The 23,076-nt window shown below is 45.8% G+C and overlaps 1 protein-coding gene across 1 annotated transcript in view; it reads left to right on the top strand.

Annotated features, from left to right (window-relative positions):
* The window catches only part of DHX37 (DEAH-box helicase 37), a 1,051,990-nt gene that overhangs the window by 102,154 nt on the left and 926,760 nt on the right, over positions 1 to 23,076 (top strand). The window contains exon 6 of the mRNA XM_069620118.1: positions 14,775 to 14,923. Within this exon, the coding sequence (XP_069476219.1) occupies positions 14,775 to 14,923 (149 nt within the window). The remainder of the gene's footprint in view (positions 1 to 14,774; positions 14,924 to 23,076) is intronic.

Below are 23,076 nucleotides of genomic sequence, written 5' to 3'. Positions count from 1 at the left end.
AATTTCCTCCCCTGTGCGGACTCTTCCTAAATCGAGGTAACTGCGCTTCAGCTTGACCGCCCCCCCCCCAGGCATACCTCCCTACACGAGATCCCTAATACGCTTGGATCAGCATTACATGATTTAAACTTTACTCTCTTCCAACTGTCCAATACCCATGAAATTATTGCAGAGGGATTTTGCGACCAGCGCTTATTCTTAATGCCATGGCTGCAAACATTGCCTTTCTGGAGGGTTTTATTTATGGCAAGACAGACAAGCCTGCATCTACAGAGGGATTCATTGCCGGTGTCCCTCAGCCTTTGCTGCTCCCTGTTTGACCCCCAGGTCTGTCTACTCTGCAGCCAATACCGCTTCTCCAACAGCCTGGAATTATCGCTTGTCAGAGATACTCGCAAACTGAGGGTCCTGTATTGACCTGGCAAGATTCTATTAAAAACCAGACCGATAGAGACCTTTCAAATGCAGACACAAGGCCACCAGAACTTTCGACAAACACCGGTGGGACCTAAACCATCAGGAAAAAAGTCCAAAATAAGAAAAATGCCAGCAAACAAAGATCAAGGGGATCGCGCCAATTTCTGATGAACCTTTGGCGTGATAATTGTTTGTCTACAAATGGCGGCAAATGCATTTGTGAGAACATTGCACCAACTTACACGGTAGAAGTTGAGATCTCAACAGAGCCATCCACAAACAGCTATTCTAAGAAGATTTCAACAAAGAAGGCCAAGAGTAGTCTGGCAAAGGGGGGGCCAATGGACACATTTTTTAAAACATTGCTGAAAAATACAGGAATTCTAGATCTAAGCACCTTAACAGTCCATTCAGAAATGGAGAACATAGGGGAGCTGGTGGATGAAAACAAGGACTTTGGAGGACTTGGTTGACAATCCATCTCCGCCCATTCCCGACCGCCGGTCCAAACCTACCTTACCATCCAAAACTTTGCCCTTGTCTCCCATCTTTGTACTCCGTGGCCCCACCTTCCCCACCCCCACAAGCCAAAGCTCCCATCTTCAACAACTTCTCCAACGGGGACAAGCGGAAGTTGCAATTCAGTGGCAAAAAACCTGGACGAGATGGCTGTGAGAACAGCAGTCAGTGCGAACCTCTGTGTATTTAATGTGGAAGACGTGATGACCAGTATTAATCTTCCTTCTGACCTGTCCTTCTCTAAATTGGAGGAAAAAAGGGGGGCTCTGGGCAATACAGTATCGGTTCCACTAGTGCACAATCATCAATTATTCAAACCATCTTTCTCGCTCTCACGCGCTCAACTATTTTAGGAAAAAGGTCTTCGAAAGACAAAGTATTCTCATGAACTACATAGGAATGGCGTGGACTCCTCCTCAGCTGCACACTGGAATGCAGCGACCGTCAACTCCATGGAACCCAGAAGACATGAATCTCAATCTAATCTGAGCGTCGGGTCGAATCATGATCTAGGAGTCATAGACATGAAGAATAGGCAAGGAACAAACAAAATCTTCTCAGAAGATAATATCCTGACTCTGAAATCAATCTTTGTGAGTGGTGAGACCGAAACTTTAAATCAAAGCCACATAATGGCCATGTTCTCGGGGTACGACGTTCATCCATTGCCTGCTTTTCTTTTGGTGACACTTTTTTTTAACATGTATTTTTATTATTAGAATTCTGATACAAACAAAGCAGAAGTAACACATTATGAAGGCCAAGTTACAGCACGACATCGCAATTCCAGTTTTTACCATTATTTAACTGTTTGCTTAACACAGCCGTTTTAAAACCTTCGAATGGAAACTGAGAGAGATAGAAACAACAACAAAAAAAGACAAAAAAAGAAAAGTAACACATTGCCTTTGGCATGATGCCCAAGTTTGACCGCCCTGTAGCTCTTGTGCGGTGAATTCAGACTTTATTCATGTCTGAATAAGTTGCTTCAAGACTAACCAAACAAAGGGGGGTCTGGGAATCTCTCTACTAGCACGAACACAGCCCAATGACCTTTTCTTGGGTGAATAACCCCTGGGAGAGACTCTACCAAGTCTTTAGCTCACTGTCCCTTTAGCAACGGTTGGAAAAACATTTGCTCTTTATCGGTCACATGTTCCAGGAAAGGGCCCCATATACGTGAGAATTTAGGCATCGGATCCGCCACTAGTGCTGACAGTTTCTCCATCCCCATCCATACCCACACTTTCACCCACCAATCGGCAATGTATGGTCCCTCTGCTACCTTCCAAAAGTGCACGTGGGTGATTCGGGCTGCCATCAGTAGTTGGGAGATTAGGTCAGCCCTAGCTCCCGACATGGGAAGGAGCCATCATCGGGGGCGTCACCTAGCAGTAGGACCAGCGGATCCATGGGCAACTGGGTGCCCATGATCTCTTTGATTTTAGAGCAGACCTCCAGCCATAATGACTGTGTTACGGGGCAGTGCCACCACATGTGAGCAAGTTCACCAATCTGCCTGCAACCATGCTTACATCTATCTAAGTAGATGGGATGCACTGTGTGCAGGCGATGCGGGAAACAGTACCAACGGAAGTACATCTTGAGCATACCTTCGTTCACCAGGGTGCAGCGCAAGCTTTTATGAGCTCTAGTCCATATTCTCGGCCAGAACTCTCCAGAAATGTCCAGACCCAATTCCTTTTCCCATGACAACATGTAGGGGAACTTTTCCTCTGGTTTAGCATTTTCCAGAAGCTTATAACATGTCGATATTCTATGTGTTTTTTACCGTTTTAATACTTAAAATCCTATGCCTATTGGGGGGCAGGTTCCAGCCTGTCGAACCATTGCGTTAGTCACCCAATGACGCAATTGGCTGTAGCGGAACCACTCAGATTCAGGCAGTTTGATAAAGGACAGGGGCCCCGAATCACTGTAGAGGTCCCGCAATCGCAATCTCCGTAGATTGCCAGAGTTCCAGAGCTGGAAGACTCTTACTTGCAGACCCGTGGTAAACTCAGGGTTTTGGGTGGTCAGTGTGAATGGGCCCAGACCCGATTTAAAACCCTTCTGAGTGCATGCTTTGTTCCAGTTCTGAAGCGTCACTAGGGTGGTGATGGTGCTTCGCTGGCGCTGCGCCTCTCTGGAGAGGAACAGAAGATGACCCAGTGGGAAGGGAGACGCAATTGTCTCCATTTGGGAGCTTCACTCTCCCCCGCCCTGCCCAACATTGTCACTACTTGAGCAGCTCGGTAATACAGTGGAATCGATGGCAAGCATAGGCCGCCCAGCAGTTTCCCTCATGTAGTAAGCTTATGTGTGATCCGTGGTGTTTTGCACTGCCAAATTAACCTCCCCACCAATTTCTGCATGTCAAGTAGCTCCTGTTCCGCGATGAGCACCGGTAGCGCCTGAAAATGTATAGCAGTTTTGGGAGAAGTGCCATCTTGACCACGCAAATTCGGCCTAGCCAGGAGATTTCCCGAGAATCACACATTTTGAAGCAGTGATTTGGCTTCTCTCCATAGCTCCGCGACATTAGCCTCCAGCAAACCGGAGTAGGTGGGGGTTATGTGTACCCCCAAATAAGAGATCTCTGTGTCCGACCATCGGAATGGGAATCTTGCCCATAGGGTTTCCAGTGCTGTAGGTGTTTGTGTCATACCCATGCCTATAGATGTCCCTTGGTTTATCGCAAACCGTAAACTGATCGAACAGGCCAATGAGAACTGAGAGAGACTTGAGGGAGTCCTTTTAGAAAGCATAACACACAGTCTGCGGACAATTCCAGTTTGTGGCATTCCCCCCATAGCTAAAGCCTTGGATGCCAAGGTGGAGGAGGACTCTTTGGGCTAGGGGTTCCATAGTTAAAGCGAATACTAGGGCCAAAAGAGTACATCCCTGTCTAATCCTCCAACCCAAGGAAATCAAAGAGGACCACCAGGAGTTAACCCCAACGCGGGTAGTTGGAAACTGAACATTCGCAAACACTAGTATGGTGAAGCGTGGGGCAAACCGGAAGCCCTGGAGTACCATTCCCAAATAGTCCCAGGACATGCTATCGAATGTATAGTGATAGCTTTCCCGGAATTTGTGTGGCCACAGTTGTAAGATCAATGTTAATGTTAAAGGATATTTATACTGCGCACTATCACCACAGGAGTGGTCCCCTGGCGCTCTGGCGGATCTGAAAAAAAAGGAGGTTGGTTAGGGTACGTTAGTAGGATAAAGTTTAGAGAAGGAACAAGGGAGCTGTGATGTGCTGTTGGCAGCTTTAGTTTGGGTTAACACTGTTCTCTGAGCTTTTTGGTGTGGTATCCGGTCAGTATCAGTTGTGTGCTGTTGTGTAAGGCTATGTGTGGTTTGTTAGTTGTTGCAGTGTAGTGAGGTGCGTACGGTTTGCTGTGGTTTTAGAGGTATGGTTGTGTTTAGTTAAAGTTTGAGAGGTGTATGCAGAGGGATGAGGCTTTTTAGTAGGGTTGGTTATTAGCATTGTTGTCTGAAGAGACGCACACTCATTTTGTGGGTCCTCTCGGTGTGACTCTTGGTAATATTGACAATCCTCCCTAGATGCGACGCAGGCTAATATTCATAGTTCTATCTTAGTGTGGCATAGGCTAATAGTTGCAGTCCTCTCTAGATGTGACTCAGGCCAATATTCACAGTTATGTCTTAGTGTGGCATAGGCTAATAGTCGCAGTCCTCTCTAGATGTGACTCAGGCCAATATTCACAGTTCTGTCTTAGTGTGGCATGGGCTAATAGTCGCAGTCCTATCTAGATGTGACTCAAGGTAATAGTCAAAGTCCTCTCTGGATGCGACAGAGCCTAATATTCACAGTTCTATCTTAGTGGGGCACAGGTCAATAATCACGGTCCTCTAGATGTGACTCAAGGTAACATTCATAAAAAATGTCTCTGGATGCGATGCAGGCTAATATTTGCAGTTCTATTTTAGTATGGCACATGCTTATATTCACAGTTCTATTTTAGTGCGGTACAGGATAATTCAGTCACTTGGCGGATTTTATCGTGGGCCGACTGATTTTGTATGTAGCCCGTCTGATCCTTATTAATCAGTAGCGGGAGAATTTCCCTGAGCTGCTGCGCCACAATTTTGCTGAAGAGTTTCGCGTTAGTTTTGAGCAAGACTATTGGGCGATAAGATGCACATTCCACTGGGTTCTTCCCGGTTTCAAGAGTAGCGTGTTGGCTGATTCCATGTTGTGTGTTACAGCTCTGGAGATGAAGAAAGAGTTAAACAGCTTGGTCAAGTGAGGAATTATTATATAGTTTTATATAATTTGTTAGTGAATAGTGAAGCCGTCGGGCCCTGGGGCCTTACCCGTGGGGAGTGAGTGAATTGCCAGTAATACCTCTTGGTCGGTGATGGGTGCTTCTAGGGACCCTGGTTGGATCTGGGAGAGTTGGGGGAGCTGGGAGTTGCGTATGAAGTTGCACATCGTCTGCCGGTCCCCCTAATGTGCGGCCGAGTGCCCCTAATAAACGTCTTCCATGATTCGGAGCTTACCCTCTTATGAGGTCTCACGCTGACCGTTAATGTCTCGCACAGCCTCTTTATAATTGCGCCTAGCCCTCTCTTTTAGTTTTGCCGCTAACAGCTTGTTGGCCTTATTCCCTTTAGTGTAGAAGTATTGTTTTGTAAGCAACAAGGAATGTGCTGCGCAACCCGTTTGGTGCACTTCCAGGCCTTTCTGCGTTATGCGCAAACCCCGAAGTGATCCCTTCTCCCTGTGTGCCATTTCTTTTCCTCAGAGCTCCTCCTCCAGATGAGACTGGAGCAGCTTCCTTGTCCTCCACCAATCCGCTGATTGATCTACGATCACCCCCGAATAACCACCTTCCCGGCATCCCACAAGGTGTCGACTCCCACATCACCAGTGCATGTTTCTGAAAATTAGTGCTTGATTGCTTCAGAGATGTTGGTTTGTTTGTTTATTTATTTCTAACGCGCACCAGACACGAAGGTATCAGGGCGCAGCAACTAGACAATGCAAAGCTTACTGAGTTACAAGGTATGGTCAGGGTAAGACATATGTACAAATTGTTAACAGGTAGGATACATAAGAAAAGCAAGCAGATATTACGATATGCTTTGTTGGAATAAACAGATACGTCCTGGGTATAAGTGATACAGCAATCAGTCCTAGGGATCAGTGGATTTGAGTAGGTTAATGTAATTGCACCTAAAGATGTGGCAGGGAACCATTCATGCGACATACAGGTTTGTTGGGAATCCGGGTTGGGGGGGGGCATTGCGAGCATTATGGGGGCATGATCTGATAAGGCCTTTGGGAGAATATCAATATTAGCTACTTGTGGGATTAGGGTGTTGGAGAGGAAGAACATATCCAGCCTGGAGAATCCCCTATGGACTGCCAGGAAAAATATACAATCTCGCTCGTCCTGGTGGAAAAAGTGCCATGCCTCAATTGCATAGTAGTGTGGTGAAGGCTATGATGTTTTTCATGTCATGGGCCGTGGGCGGTAGAGACTTATCGACCAGAGGATTAATCACTGCATTGAAGTCCCCCCGCCCCCATGAAGATGTCACCTTCAGAGAACCCCCTCAGTGTCTTTGAGAAAGATGCATAAAATGGTTCCTGCTTGGTGTTGGGTCCATAAGTTGATGCCATGGTCACTTTACGCCCATACAAGAACGCAATCACTTATATGTACCTCCCTCCCCATCTCGCAGAGTATTCAGCATTTTCAGGGGTGTACCTTTGCGTATCAGGATGGTGACTCTACATTTCTTCAAGCCGCTAGAGGCACAAAACACAGTGGGATAGAATTTACTGTGGAGGCGGAATTCTTCTGAGGGCAAGAGATGGATTTCCTGAAGGAACAAGAGAGAGGCGTTAAGGGTAGACATTCAATGGAAGAGTGCCTTCTGTTTCAATGGAGCCTTTAGACCCTGTATATTCAGGATGAGACAAATGACATCAGGAGTGGCCATCGTGGTCCCGCTCGGTTAAGCCTATAATGCCTTGAATGGGCGATTTCCCCCCCAGCGGGGGGTATTGCTTGTTGGCGAATGCCTTTCCCAGAGAGTGTGTTACAATACCAATACGAATGCACAGAATTTGAACATAAAAAGAGAAAAAAAGAAATGAGATTGGGCATTTAAAAACTTGGCAAAACAGTTCCAACAATGACATAATGTCAACAGTACATTTGCCTCAGCCCATTTTGTGCCTTGCATGACAACAGGGAGAAAGCAAAGGAGATGAGAACCCCAAGGTTGATGACCCTCGCAGGGCCACAAAGCCCAAGTTCTTGTTGAGTTTCCAGCAGGGCCAAATCATATGACCTCCTCTCCCACTTCCGGGGTTATTGCTGCCAGGGGGGGGAAGTTCCTGGTCTCGGAGGCTTTAGTCCGGGGGTGGTGAAGATGCCGGTTCGGCCCTCTGTGTCGCCGGTAGGGATGCAGGTACCTGCCACCTTCTGGGTTTCCTCCTCTTGTCTCTGGGGGTGGGCTCAAGCTGGGAGTCATCCGGCTCTCTGACCTCGACGATGTTGGCATTTTGTCTCCTCCATCAATTCCTTGGCTTCCTCCTCTGAGCCGATATTGGATTGATGATTGCGGCAGTCGAAGACCAGTTTCCAGGGGAAACCCCAGCGGTAGCAGATTTCTTTCTTTACTGCAGCCATGAGGTGGTCTTTTGCAGGCACTGGTGATTAGACAGGGTGCAAGGTGAGAGATTCAGGAATAAAGTGAGGGAAGCCCCACGAAAAGTCTCCAGCTTTGACCCCCGGGCCGCTGCCTTGATAGCCTCCTTTTGGTGGTAGAAGTGCATACAGGATAGGACATCCAGCAGTAGGTTGCGTCTCTGTTGAGCTGTGGAATAGACCCAATGTGTCCTATTCAAGATAAGATCCTCTAAGTCCAGAAGGTCAAGCAGCGATTTGAAGAGAGCACTAGCGTATGCTGCCAGATCTTGATCTAATATGTGGCGCGGGACCCCTCGTAGGCAGACGATGTTCCGTCTTGACCTATTTTCCAAATCGGCTTGTTTCGCCCAGATGTCCCCAAGCTGCCCATCAATCCCCTCCAATCTCTTAGCCAGTTCTACATAATCGTGCAACTGTTCACATGTTGTGTTTTGGAGGTCATTTACACAAGCTTCAAGGCCCAGTAGATGAGAGTTCAGGTCTGCAATTCATTGGGTCAGGGAGTCCTTAAAGGTTTTTATTTCTTGGTTTATCTCCTTGGTGATGTCCTGCTTAAAAGCTTTCAGCATGTCCTCGAGATCCCTTTTGGAGAATGCGGATTCGGGAGGCCTGTCCCCTGTGGGGGCGAGTGGACCTCGGCTCTCCCGGCCTGCATCCCTGGTTTCCCTGAGTCTGTGGGGTTAAGAATGTGGTAATGTCTGACCTCTTCCCTTTACCTTCTGCTTTTAGGCATTGCTAACAAGGGCTGATGATTTCCAAACCTATGGGGTTGGGGGGTCACTCCGGCGAAGAAGCACCGAGTCGTTCCCCGTTGTAGGCCCCAGGAGCCTCACAATGCAGCAGGGCCCCGTTTGTGCACTTATACAGGGGGGAGGGTGTGCTGTTGACTCCAAGCGGATCCGGGGTGCCAAAGATGCCTCTGTAGGAAGTCTGCCCCTATCCGCTCTACAGGTGTGTGTCCTCCAAGTGACCTCCCACCCCCTTTTTATTCACTCCAGGGGGCCCACTGGGTTGATGATCAGCTTCTAGGGAGGGCGGATGGATGGTTCGTGCCCATGAGCACCAGGCTTTACTTTAACAACTTAACTGTCCAGCAGGGGGCCCCGTGCTCAGAGGGGCAAAGGGTGGAATCCAGGCAGAGGCTGCTCCTGCGAAATAAACTGGAGGAGCGTGCACAACGGTTTCACTTTCCTTTCTCCCCCGGGCTCGCCGCTCCAGCTTCTTACATTTCTGATAGTTAGTTCCCAGCCCCGGCTCCCTGTCGTGCCCCCAGGTAGTCCGCGAACGCTGAGGCGGCTGGAACTTAGAGCAGGCAGGCTGTTCTGGACATCGCCGGAACCCTATTCATGTCTGCTAGTTGATCAGAGGAGCATTGTGCCCCGGAGAGGGCGAGATCCGCCTGGAGGCCACTCCGGAGGTGTGGGCGGGGAGAGTACGCTCTCCGGCTACATTTTATCCTCTTTACCGGGCCGGTCGCTCGAACCACTGACCCGGAGACCCTCCTGCTATTCCGACACCTCCTAATTTCAGCACCATTGCAGTACGCCTAGGTGGCCGTTAGGAATCTGGGGTCGGTGGGCCATTTGGGGTGTTGTTGGTGCCTGCGCTTGGGGTGCTTCAGCGTCGCCACCACCCTCTCCTCAGCTATGTGCTCGGTCGGGTCCTGTTGCCGAGTCAGTCCACCAGCCCCCGGCCAGCGCCAACAATCGTCCGCGTGGAAACATGGATTGGTTGCTCTGTTCGCCTCCGTCTCCTGGTGGCATCCGTCTCGGCTGGCGGGTGGTGGTTATTATTGGAAGCTCATGCTTATTCACACTATGGGGCTTTACAGCAAGGGGTCACATCGCCCCCCCAGAGACTGCGCACCGGCCACCATTTTTCTCCACCTCCACTCTGGCATCGGGGGGAGAAACTCCACGCCTGCAGTTCGGTACCCCGCGGTTTCACCCTCAATTCACGTACCGGGCTCTGAGGCTCGGGCTCAATTACATTGGATTAATTTTAACGGATCAGGCGCCTTGTTGTGGAGCTCATGGCAGCCCATTGACACCCATAGTGTGCTGCTTAGCCACGCCCCCTTTTCACAGCACTTTTGCTAAAAATGTTTTGCTGGAAAAAAATGAAAAAATATGTAAGGGGGTTAAGGGCATATAAGGGGTAGCGTCAGGGTGAGGTATAGGGAATAAATAATTGCCCCCCCAAATAAAAAATTAAAAAAATGTTATGCAATTTCTCTGCAAAATAATTTCAGCAGAAAAAGCACCGAAAAATAACTGGAGATGATTGAATATAGAACCGTTCTCAGAAATCCCCAACCTTTGTTATCCTCTAGAGACATTGCTCAGGTTGAGTTCATCATGGAAGGTAGATTCGACCTGGTCAAACTGTACTTTTTCTCTCAAATGATCAGATCGCTGGTCTACTCTGAGCTTGAGTCACTTCTCTCAGTGAGTTACGATGTTGTCCAATCCTTGGAATTGGAAAACAACACCACATTTTCCAGGAAGAAATCCGTTCTAAACTGTCTTGTCATACCAACAAACGCTAAATTGGCCAGTTCACAATTGCTCATGATAAATGTTAATAACACTGATGGAAATACAAGAAATCTTTTTGAAAAGATTCCTCTTAAACCATTGTCAACTTACAGTTGGAACCCTATTCTATCAGCCCTGCATGGGGAGGATTGGATCGACAAAGGTCTCACTGAATGGAAGTAACACAGGTGGCCTCCTACAACTCTAGAGGACATAGATCTCTGGTGTCGGACTTTGCTTGCTAGCTTATTCCTTTCTATGTTTACAGGAGACGTGGACGAGCCTCCCTATTCTGGATGGCTATACAGTCCTTGCTTTTGAGGCAGTCCAGGAGTCCGCAAGGACGTCCCCCAGGAGGTCTTCTTTGCGCCTTAAAACATTGGGTGGGATTTATGATGCATTAGGTTGAAACAAATAGGAGGGCCATTCAATTGTTAAATGTGTCTGCCTCTTCTACTGCAGGATGTGATGCACCTAGTCATTTGTGTTATGTATTTAACGTTTTATTTCAACCCATAATCTGGGAATATAGAATCTTTTATGAACGTTTTATCCTCTGTTATTTCAGAAGCACTGGAAGACTCACTTATCTATTTTATTATTTTAGGAGATTTTAAAAGGCAATGTCTGGATGCTCAAATGATTGTTTATTCATTATGTGCTTCAAGTGTTTCAAGTCGCATCGATGCATGGGAGTCGAAGACATAATGAAGACCAGTCAACCGGTCTTACTAGACATAGTGCATTCAGATCATGCAGGTGCACAGAACAGAAGGTGCATGGGGTGGTGGAGGGGAATAGGGATCAAGTGCACCCAGTCCTGTCAGAACATGGGTTCAGTGCAGAGAGATGACAATCTCATGGGTCGTAACCTAAGTGCAGTTGTGCTGCGGCAATCGCAAGGCTGGGATGGGCAAGCGCAGGAGACTGGCAAGGGAGCTTGGGACCTGTGAGCTCTGAAGGAACACTAGGCAGCCAGTCAGTGAAACTGAGTAGAGGCAGAAGGGGGAGAGATAGGGGGGAGGGAGAAGGGGAAGGAAAGAGAGAGAAAAGAAAAAAATAAATGAATAAGTCGTGAGGAGTTTCCGAGATCAGGCTCAAGACGGAGAGAGGCTTTTCCAGAGGGAGGCACCTGCAGTGGATAAAGATCTCCCCCCCCCCCCCCCCAAGTCTCTACTTGGAGAAGCGGCTCACCCGTGGAGAGTTGGAGGAAGACGAGCGGAGAGCTTGGGAAGGAGAGTGTTTAGGAAGAGAGCTTTGCAGATAGTGTGAGCCCATCCCCCAGAAAGCCTTGTGGACAATGCAAAGGGTCTTGAACTTAATCCTTGCAGCCACAGGGTGCCAGTCAGTGCTGGAGAGATGCAGTCCCTGGGTTTGAGGCCAAAGATAAGTCTTGCGGTTCTGTTCTGGATGAGTTGGAGAGGACGGAGGTTAGAAGAAGGAAGGTTGAGAAAGAGTCTGTTGCAGTAGTCCAGCCTAGAAAGGGCCAGGGCTCTGGATACCGTGAGACTCTGGGGGAAAGTGAAAAAAGGTAGAATACCTCTGAGGAGGTGCAGCTGGTAGTGGGACTTTTTAGAGATGTCCGAGATGTGAGACCAGAAGGAGATTGTGGAGTCGAAGATGACCCTCAGACTTTGTAGGTAGGTGGATGCGCAGGGCCAAGGGAGGCCAGACGGAGAGTAAGAAGGAATGCAGGAGCAGGTGTCCTGATTAAGACAATCTCTGTCTTGGTATAGGGAAGCACATATATCTGCTCTATCTAGGCAGCCAAGGAAAAGAGGTATACACATTCGAAAGGTACTAAAATCATGGAGCTTATTTGTGATGAATTGAAATCTCCCAAATGTACATGGAAGAATGGTCCTTTAAAGTCAACATTGGACTACATCCTCTTGTCTAAAGACATGGACTAGAAATGTACTAAGTTAAATGTTATGAACATGAAGTCCAGTGATCACAGTTTGCTAGCCTTTGACCTAGATTCGAATATTGTATTAACTCAGGATCCGGAAGCAAAAATTGTGATTGATGTAAATTTAAGAAACCATTATTTAGTGTGGCAACCAGGCCTAGCATTAAGATTTAATGAATCCATCTTGAATATGGAGGCCCATGATGATGGATTACTGCTAGGCCCCGCTACTTATGATAGAGCGATGCAATTAGTCCTTTGTAACTTATATGTATGTAAAACACAATGTTTGCAGGTCCTAGAAAACAAAGTTGCCCACGGCCATAAGTATGACCAACAGGTCTTGAAGAGAAAGTGTATATTGAACAGAGCATTGAGACTTTCTTACGGAAAGCTTCTGGCAAAAACAAAACAAAGTCCCTATACTCAACAGGCAAAAGTTCAACAAAGAAAAATTATAAGAACTGGGTAAAGGGACATTGCTTTACTCTATGTATTGCCGACGCTGAAGCAAGGTTAAGTTCCATCATCCGTAAAGACACATGCTCATTTTGGAGGTTAGTAAAAGAACCACTTTCTCAAAGATTTGTTCAATCTTAACCTATCAAAGCCAAGATTTTGGAGGCACACTTTTCAGACCTATATAGTGAAAATAGTCTAGTGCCAGTGGACCCTTCCTATGATGCACCCTGGTCGGAGGCTCTGGAGGCGGATGTAATAGAAATTTTAAATGTAATTAAAAATAGTGGAGTCTCAAATGCTTCTCGGCCAGATGGTCTGGTGAATGCCACCTTAAAGTCAAACATTAACCTCTGGTCTGTGTTTTTAAGTGTTTTATTTCAGGACTTCTAAAATATAATAAACTGCCCCCTTCTTGGAAGAAAGTGTTGATTGTCGTGATCTGCAAGAAGGGCGATAGACTAATTCCATCAAACTATCGTCCAATCTCACTGTTAGACGCTCTGACCAAAGTTTTCAGGGTACTTATTTTTTTTTAAATCCAACTGTGGGCCTCAATTAACAGTTGTATTAACAAATATCATTCCGGTTTTAGACCGGGCTTAAACGCCTCGCACACCTGTTTTGCAATTCACCTTCTGCAATCCAAAGCCATATTGGGAAAATAGTATATTGCACATTTTTAGACATCTTGCACGCTTTCGATCGTGTAAATTGTTCCATCCTTTGGCAAAAACTTAATTATTTAGGGTGTCCACATGGTATTATCAGCATGCTAATTGCACTTCATTCGGACACCAAGGTGAAAGTTAGGTTGGACCAGAATGGCAATTACATGAGATGGGTTAATGCCCGTTCTGGACTTCACCAGGGATGTGTGCTGGCCCCTTTTTTATTCAATATGTATCGTAATGATCTGGGTAAGGTTCTTGAAAAAATCTTTTATTTTCACCTAAATCTGGGAAATCTTGTTATAAGTCATCTAGTTTATGCTGATGACTTAGTTTTGTTCGACTTTACTCCAATCAGACGCCAAAGATCTCTCTCAGCTATCAATGCTAATCTAAAATCATTAATGTGCCTTTGAATGTACCAAAATCATAAATGTTAATGATAAATTATACAAAATGAAGGAAACAAAACTTCAAATGGTTTATTAATCATACCAGTTTGGAAAATATTTAGGAATTGAGATCTTTGGAAGAAGATTTGGTCGTACTGATTTAACAATGATGAAAAACAAGATACGTTTTAATGCATTTGAGTGATCGGCCTTTGATAGAAAATGTGTAAAATTCTTTGCACTCCCAATACTGAAATACTACCATCAAAAAATAATCCCACTTTACGGTGCAGATTCCGGTCTATTAACAAATCAGTGGGATAGACTGGAATCATTGCTATGGAAGAGGTTTCTCTTGTTATCTAAGGGAACTCCTATAGCAGTAATCCGACACGAGAGGGGCCTGATATCCCTACAGGCTCATGTAGATTGGAAGAGGCTGCAACTACCAAAGGTAATGCTGCAACCTCCGGAAAACTGTTTGATGTTTGAACTACACCATGTTCTGCTTGTAAAGTTTTGAGAGTCTGGGTGCAGGATTCTTAGATGATTTTGGAACCTATGATCTAGACGCCCGAGACCTTATGGTTCCTTCAATTAACTGCAACTTTGAATTGCCAGCTTTTTATATCATCTAAGGTACAAAGTAAGAGCTTTTAATATGTTGCATTCCTATATCAAAGAGCATCCCTCCAGAAAGCATAGATTTGATCTGCTGGGCTTCAAACTAATTCTGCTTCTGACCAAAGAAGTTTTGGGCGCAAGACAGGGCATGTATGTAGGTACTATGCTACGAATCTGGAAACGATCACCTTGTAATCGAATGAAAGGACTTGGCTGAACTTGAGTTCTGGGCAAGAACAGTAATGTAACCTCACTAGACATATTAATTCAAAGATTTATTGCTACTGTACTCCCCACTAATTGAATTGGGCTCTTTTAATCAAGTGAAATGAATTGTTAATTCCACTGCATTATTGAGATTTTGCAACATTTTATGTGTGTAATTTGTAATATATTTTTATCTGTGTGTTTCATTTGTGATTCAGATTGTTATTGCAAAGGTTTCTCGAAACCGTAAGCAATTAAACTAAATAACAAAAAAGAGTAATGTAGCAATTTGACAGCAGAGCACTTTAAATTTGAATGATGTCATTTCTGTTTTGCAGGAGGCCCGTTTGAAGCTCCCAATCCTTGCAGAAGAGCATGTCATCATGGAAGCGGTCACTGAGAGTCATGTTGTTGTGCTTTGTGGAGAAACTGGCAGTGGTAAAACCACACAAGTGCCACAGTTTTTGTATGAAGCTGGGTATGGCAGGTAAGTTGCATTACTCATTCTGCAAAAGCATACATCTGACAATTAGGTGTCGGCTGGTTATTTTCATTTATTTCGAGTTTACATTTTTACAATTGCCACTATATACAGATAACATGTTGCGCTCAATGTCTTGTTGCCCTGACTCATATTTACTCTAAAAACAGGCTTATTATGGTGGGTGTCGCATGGCGGACCGGCGGGAGGTACAAAGAGGCTGACACAAGGATGTGATTTGCAAAAATAACAAGGTTTATCATACAACAAAGGTTTCAAGGATCTCCCCAAGTGGGTACATTGCTCTCTGTCGCGGTCAAAGAAGTGACCTTGTCAGAATCGTGGAGGCAGACCCAGAACCAGTTCTACCTCCGATAATAGTAGGTAGGGCCCAAGGCCATGGTTTTCCCCCTTGTGCTCGAATGCTTGTAATCAGACTCATGTCTCCTACCATACCTCTTAAATCAGATGCTCTGTAGTATTTCTCTTCTGTGACACCGGACTGTCAGACTGATTGAGTAGCAGTAACATCACCCACATATATAGAGAAACCAGAGTCCTGTTGAGCGTCTCTCTTGCCAACATGAACAAGAAGGAAAGGGAGCGAGCCGCAAGGAGAAGCCATGATCGTATGCCGCAATCACAGAGATGGAACGGTCCTGGTTAGACGCACCTGCGTAAGCCGCCACACTAGCCCACTAAACAACCACAGACAAAAACATAGTCATCAACCTTGGTTGGGGGCATGTTCCCCCCCCATAATGCAAACAATTACCAGAGACTTGATGCACTGCGTTTACACTGGGAGGGCCTGCAGAAGTAGTGGGTGGGGGTTCAAGCCCTTTTTGAAAGATTCCCTTTGCGCAACCACATACTAGGTTGGGGAGAGTGAATTAGATTAGCGTGGGGGAAGCAAACCAATTCCTCGGAAAGGATGGGTATTTAAGGGGAGACAGGAAACAGGAAGTTGTGGGTGTACAGAGTGAGGTCAGCAGTGGAAGTGGAGGACAACTTGGAAATTGATGAAAAAGGTGAGGTATTGGTTCAGGAGTGATAGGGGTACTGCAGTGTGAGTTTGAGGCAAGTGTGTAGCGTGGATAGAGTATGCAGTGAATGTGAGACGGCTGATGCAGTGTGAAAGGAGGGTGTAGTAGTGGTTGTAGGAGGAGGAATAGTAGTGTGGGAGGAGAGTAGTAGTAGTGGTGGGAATAGTAGTGGTGACAGGTGGAGTAGTAGTAGTGGTGAGAGGAGGAGTAGTACTAGTCATAGTAGTCGTGGTGGTGGTGAAAGGAGAGGAATAGTAGTATGGCACTGGTGGTAGTGATAAGAGGAAGAAGTAAGGAGAGAGATAACATCATAGAGTGGAGGCAGGAAACAGGAGTGAAATGCCAAAGGGAAAGAAGACGGTTGGAGATAAGCAAAGGGAGAAGGAACAGATGAAACTTTGTGTGCTATAGAAAATTCCTACAGAGCGACTGTGGGCACACTTGCGGTTAGAAAACGAATCTGTGGCGAGAGTAGGGAAAGGTAGGAAGTACCTGATGGAGTCTGCAAGCCTCCAATTTGGGGAACCATTGCTAGCATAAGAACTAGAACTTGGGCAGTAGGGATTACTGTTCAGTTGCACTAACTAGGAAGTTATGGACACCCGAGCAATGATTGAAACCCCAGGCAAGATGAGGGAGAGGGCGGCGGGCCTAGGCCCCACAAATGAATACATACAACCATTGAGTTGTCCGCAAGACTAGGAGTGGTTTCTGTGCTGTGTATAATAGCACAGAAGATGGAAACCATTACTTTCTGCAAAGTTCATGGGCTCATGCTTGTTTAGGAAGAGAATGTTCACTTCTGTGCCAATTCCCTTTAAACTTAGAGACCCCCACCTCTTTTGCTGTACTCGGGGCTTTTTCATTTTTACTCCTGAGTGAGTGGGACTTTTTTCTCACCCTCATGTGTTTTCCTAACTGATTTCCTATGTTCCTAACTGTTTTATGGCGTCTGGTAAACTCCATCGGCATCTGCTTTGGCATTGTGACACACAGCACTGTTTGTCCCTTGGACTTCTCTTAATGTTTAACTACATTTTCTTGGGTGAACTACTGTTCCCAAGAATAGTAAGATTACCCCTGTCTTACTTACCTGTACTTTATGGGTTCAGCACACACCACCTATGTGGAGAGCTGGGGGGTTACATAGTAACTCCTTTAACCCATTCCTCATGTAACATTTTGTTACACTGATTCACTTGAATGGCTGGTGGCAGTGGCTTCTTTTTTTTACTACGTGGTGACATGTATCTGCAGGCTGATACCTCCACTGCAGTGCAGCAACCAAGGGTGACCATGTTTCGCAAAATGGCCCCTGTCTTCTTATTTCCCCATTTCTTGTTAGTTAGTTCCTTCTGGGTTTATACTCTGTTGTTTGACTCAGGTTTGTGTCCTTTGTGTGTTTTGCCTTTGGCAGGCTTCAGCCCTGAAGCCTGCCTTGGCTCCAGTGTGTTTGAAAAGGCAGGAACTGAGGGAGGGTCCCAAAACTTTCCTGTCCTTTGTCCCTAGGTGTGCCTGAGTGAAACGAGTTCCAATTGGCCAGCAGGCTGTCCCGGAGGACAGCCACTCTTCTGTGTGATTGACAGCCTAGGGCTGTGAATGAATGGGAACTTGCATATAAAGCGAGGTCTTTGGGACTAAGAGCAGAGTCGACCACTGGAGGACAACATCCGAAGCGGAAGACGAGAGAAGACGCCATCAGCACCCTCCTGGACCGTTTTGTGCCTCGTGTAGCCCTGCAGCTGTGCTGATTCTGTTTTCGAATCGACAGGGAATACCCATACTGGACAACTTCTCCCGTAGCCTGGTATGACCAACTAGCCTCAAGACAAACTCTATTTTGACGCAACCCCTGACTTGATGCAGCATTCCAAGGCTGTAGAATCCCAATACCAAGGGTACCTCGACCACCTGTGAGTGCTCTGTGTTCAAAAGTGCGAATCTGGGCAAAACTTTGTTGGTATTCAGAGGACCTTACAGAAGCAGGAAAAATGTGTCCAGAGCCCCCCACCAGAGTCCAGGAGCGAAGGATTAAGGAACCTCTAACCAGAACTGTTCGTTCTTCTTTGGCGCTGCGAAAAAGGCGTCAAACCACAAAGTGCCACTGAATCGACGGGAATCCATTGCTGCCGAGTCCTTTCTCGAGTGCTGCCGCAGGAGCCCACAAGACGTCCTTCCTTTCATCACCATAACAAGAACCAGGAACAAAGGTCTGCTCCATTGCACCAAGAAGGCATCCAGCTGGAACAATGTCTACAGTTCACAGGTACTGTGTGGTTGGGGTATAATATCCCTTTGCCATTTGAGGTGCCTCCTAACTTTTGGAGGGCTATTTTAACCTACTCTGAGTTGGCCTCAACTCACTTGCACTTGTCTTTCAGCTTGTGCTTTCTTAAAGGTGACTCTTTGAGTTGCTGTGATTTCCTTTTGAATGCTGACTATTTAAAACCATGTGTCTAAGAAGAGCATCAGAACTTTCAACTTTGCCCATAGACTTTGGCACACCTGGCTCCCTAAAGGCCTCCTCAACCTATTGGTTTGAGCAGTGCTTGTTCCCTTACATGTTTTAGTTGTAGAACAATTTTAATGCTGGGATAAAAGACTGCCTGCATCCCTTTGGGAGAATCTAACAGTTTTAATAGAATATCAGTCTGTTCTGATCTAACCCTAACCTTTCCCTCATTAATAACTCCATATTGCAACGGTGATACAAAATAAGTATTATACTGACCTCAAATGACGTCACCTCTGGGTGATGGAACATATGAATGAATTACTCGCCTGCTTTCCTGTTAACTTTTTGAATTGAATCCTAATTTGGGAATAATGTTACAGCTAATGACTGCTTTTTAAAGAATGCTTTAAATATCTTTATGTATAAATAAATAATGTATTATATAACTTTAAGTGTGTAGATGTTTACTTGGATACCTGTATTTACTGATGTCATTGTAAAGTTCTACAGCTCACCCCTATTAAGATAAGCCTGGCTGCTCAGTCAAACTACCAACCTGTGTAGTACAGGCCTATATTAAAAGGTGGGTTACCTAATACCAAGAGATAAGTCTTGTGTAGTCCCACACCAGTTGGACTGCACTAATTCTTACCTAACAATCCTGGCCTGACTCTGCCGTCCATTGGGTACTCCACACTTTAGCTTCCAGTTGCGGATCATGGAGTTTCCGAATCCTCTTCCGTCAGTCATTCATTCTGGCCAGGCGAAAATGCTGCGGGACTCAGTATCTTAGGCTTTTCTCCAGCACCTTCAGAGAGAAAAATCTTTTGCTACAGGAGACCACCATTAAAGGGATGGTGTGGAGTGCTTGGTTGGGTCTGTGTCCCCTGACCAACTCCCTGCTATAGGGTCCTGGCCCCTGTTGAGTTTGCTCTGTCTCGTTCCTCCAACTGAGCTTTACTTACTCCCTGGGTGGGACTTGCTTGCTGCTCTTCCCCCTTCTCTGGATGATTTAGGCAATCTCCTCGTGTAGCTTGCTGGATCTACTCTTCTCCTCTATCCATTATTATGTTATCTTATGTTGACTTATACTGTGCACCGCTACCACCCAGGGGCTGTCTCCAGGCACTCATAGGCTCTCCTTCTCACCCCCAAGGTCCTTAGATGTTAACCCTCCTCCTCCAGTACCTCTCTAGATGGTTTTGTTCTTATTCCTTCAATATATCTTCCTTCGGATGTTATGCCGCCTTTCCCTTTAATAACTCTTCCCTCCCTCCACCTTCTTCAATAAAGTGCCTCCCTCCATATTCCAGCAAACTCAAAAGCAAACTCCTCTCAGAAGACATCTCTCTCGCCACTGTTCTTCAACCACCCGCTTTGGCTCTTTCTCGGTAACCAAACACTCTTAAATTGAGGGTACTGTCTTTTATTGTTTGGGCTTTCCTCCCTTCGTGTAATTGTTTTTTTTTTTCTTCCTGTAAAGCACTTATACACAACTGCTGTCTGGGTTCTCGCTCCTCCAGGTCTGTCTTGATGAACTATGCAGTCCTTCATTGTTTTTTATCATTAAGGTTGCCTTCGGTAAGCTGTACTGTGTCTGTTGGTTCCGCTGTGGGCTTGCCTGATCTTCTTTGTGTCAGTGATGCTCTATATTCTACCTGGGTAAGCCTCACTCTTACTCTTCTCAGTAGGATTAATGAAGTCCTCTTCTCTAGCAAAATACAAGGAAGTGTGGGGTGCAAGCACAGTGGGGACAGTAATGGAGGGGGTGAATACTGCGTTCTGGTCCCATGGACGGCTTCCCTCTCACTGAGGTCCACCCACTGAGTACCACCCATAGGGGGACTATCTGGTAGCGGTCTAACCTCTCTGGCCCCATGGCAAGGGGCTCCCCCCCATGGAAGCAGTGACAATATCCTAGAATTCGTCACAGTTCCGAAAGTAAATCTTTCTAAGTTGGGTTTAGCAGTGTTACTCTTTTTTTGTTCTGATAAGAGGAGAGAATAAGGAACTACTGTGCTGCATTCATGGGACGCAAGGATCAGAAGTCCCAAAATACAATATTTTTTAGGTTTCTTCTGTTGCTCATCGCTGCTGCATTGTACTTGTAAAGTACTAGGACCACCTCTCCCAACATGCACCTGTCATGGATCTTTTCTACTGGTCTGCTTTTGGAGTGTCATAACCACGACTGAAAGCAGGTAGTGCTTCTTTGCTCTCATTCACTTGTCCATGCAGTGCTCTGCTGTTGTAGTGAAACTACATCTTCTAACCTGCAATAGTTCTTGGTTCTTTTTCTGTGTTTTCCCAGGCCTCTTCACTGGGGTTACTTTCTACTTACTCATTTGCTTTTATGTACAAAAGGGATTGTTTTCGTTCACACTGCGCACTTAAACAACAAAGTAAATTCTATGTCCACTGCATTCATGCGGAAACGCTGACTTCTCAACACTCAATAGAGTGCATCGAGCTCGCAACAGCGCTAATATAGTGGAGCCCATTGTTTTGAACACTCAGTATGGCATAATCTACATTTATTATTGCATTACGTACAACTGCCAAGGAATTCTAAGCCTCAGAGGAAGAGCCTTACAGCTCAAAACACTGTCAGGCTTCCTTGTATTCAATTAAATTGTGCATAACTTGCATTGACTTTGTTGTTTAAGTGCGCAGTGTGAAAGCAAACAATCCCTTTTGTGCATAGCAATTTGTCTGTGGGTAACTTGGCAGGCAACCCACACCTTGCTTTTACCTGCAGCCCATCCACAAACTGCTCTAGCGCTGGCTCTCAGCCGTCTCTCTCTGCCAATCTTCATTCACTCATTTGCTTTTATCCTCTCCAGTCCTCCACATTACCTTTTTGCTTTACTAGTATATATTTACTGCCTCTCGATGTTCCCTCTGTTGGGGCTGATGGTGACTGAAGTACTTCAGGTGCAGCTTCTACTCCTCAAAGCATACATTTGTTTTCAAAAATTGATTAGCAGAGGTTTCTAATTAAAATATTTTTGATTAGCAAACAAACCTATTTGAGTAGAAATGTTTTACTAATATTTTGAATGTCACCAGAAGTTATTTGTATCCAACACATAAAATGAGCAACATATATGTATACCGCTGAAGTAAGATATTAGTGATATGAGTCTGTAAAACATAAAGGTTTGCTGCATGAATGGACACTGGTTTGCAATGATTTGAAAAGGAAAGAACTGTTCTTGCCTAGCACTCCCACACAGGTCTTTGGCACTTTTAAGAGTAGAGGAGGTGATTACTGCTATACTCTCTCTCTCCCCATGAACCCCTTTGAACTTGGAGTGAACAGAAAACAAGAGGGATGAGCGAGCCCCAATGGCAAGAGAGGAATGTAGGGTGAGCTGTGCTTTTATTCAACAAAGCAATTTAAATAGCTAGCTTTGCTACACAACTGTCATTTTAATTAGCAAACCTACAGAAATGCTAGCAAATTGCTCTGCAACGTATGCCTTGACTCCTTGTTCGTGGTGATTGGATGAACTTCTATTCTCCACATATCTGTTTACAAGTTACTACTCGCTCTCAGTGGCTTTGATCTCGGGCAGTCTCTCCAAAATGCTCTTTCCTCAGTTCACTTCCATGAAAGTAATGTGCTGGTCCATCTGCTTGGTCGGCTCTGCTTCCGTTGGCTTCTTTGCATTTGCTCTTCTCCCCACATGTTTAGCTCCGTTTGTATCTCTGCAGCTCAGCTTCATACAGCTCCCTTGACCATTTACTTTCCGATCTACTGCATGTCACTGTCTCTTATCTCTCCTCCTTCCATTTATATTCCCCATGGCTTCTCTAGCTCTCAATCATGAAAGGAGTTCTCTCTTCCAAATCCTAATGTTAGAACTAGGGCTACTTCATCACCCAGTGCAGTTTCACATTTAAAATTCAGGTTCTGCTCACTGTACCTTCCAAAGTAACAGCACATTTCAGGTAGTGGTGCTGTTTCGCCAAAAGTCTTATCCTGCAGCCACCTGAGTGCCCTTCATGTGCATCCAGCCTCCAAGAGGATAGTAAAGGTTTGCGCTTCTGTACCATACCTCTGTTATTTCCTGGGACCCTTCCTGAAGCACCTGAAGATGAAGATGGACGCTTTGCTGAGGCATCTCTCCTGAACCGGCATCCAATGGCAAAGTACTGCTGGGCTCTGTGCAGTAAAGGCTTCCTTTCCCACAGCTGGAGGAACCTCTGCATTGCGCCCTTCCTCTGACCCAGTGCAACAAGATGGACTGCTTGCCATCAGGACTCCTCGCTTTCTGAAATGGAAGCTTTTGGGCCCTGCATGGTTCACATTGTGCCTGGAGCACTGCATCTCCTGACAGGACGGGCAGTGTTCAAGATCTGCAACCTACAACTGCTCAAGAAAAGTATTCTGAGGAAACCCTGAGAATTGGTGCAGTCACACTGTGAGACTATACAGGAATTACCTGCTTGTAATTAGGTAACCCACCTTTTGGTATAGGTCTGTACTAAAGAAGATGGTAGTGTGACTGAGCAGCCAAGCCTATCTCAAGAGGGGTAAATGTGAGCTGTAGAGCTGTACAAATGAAATCCACCAATACAAGTATCCAAATAAAACTTCCACTCAAGGTTTCAGTTATAAATAGTTATTTAATTAACATCAATTTTTAAATAAG

This window comes from Ambystoma mexicanum, chromosome 10 (assembly GCF_040938575.1).
Source record: "Ambystoma mexicanum isolate Mex_15411 chromosome 10, UKY_AmexF1_1, whole genome shotgun sequence".
NCBI classification, from domain to species: Eukaryota; Metazoa; Chordata; class Amphibia; order Caudata; family Ambystomatidae; genus Ambystoma; species Ambystoma mexicanum.
Note: the sequence above shows the minus strand (reverse complement) of the source record. Positions and strands in the feature narration are given on the sequence as shown.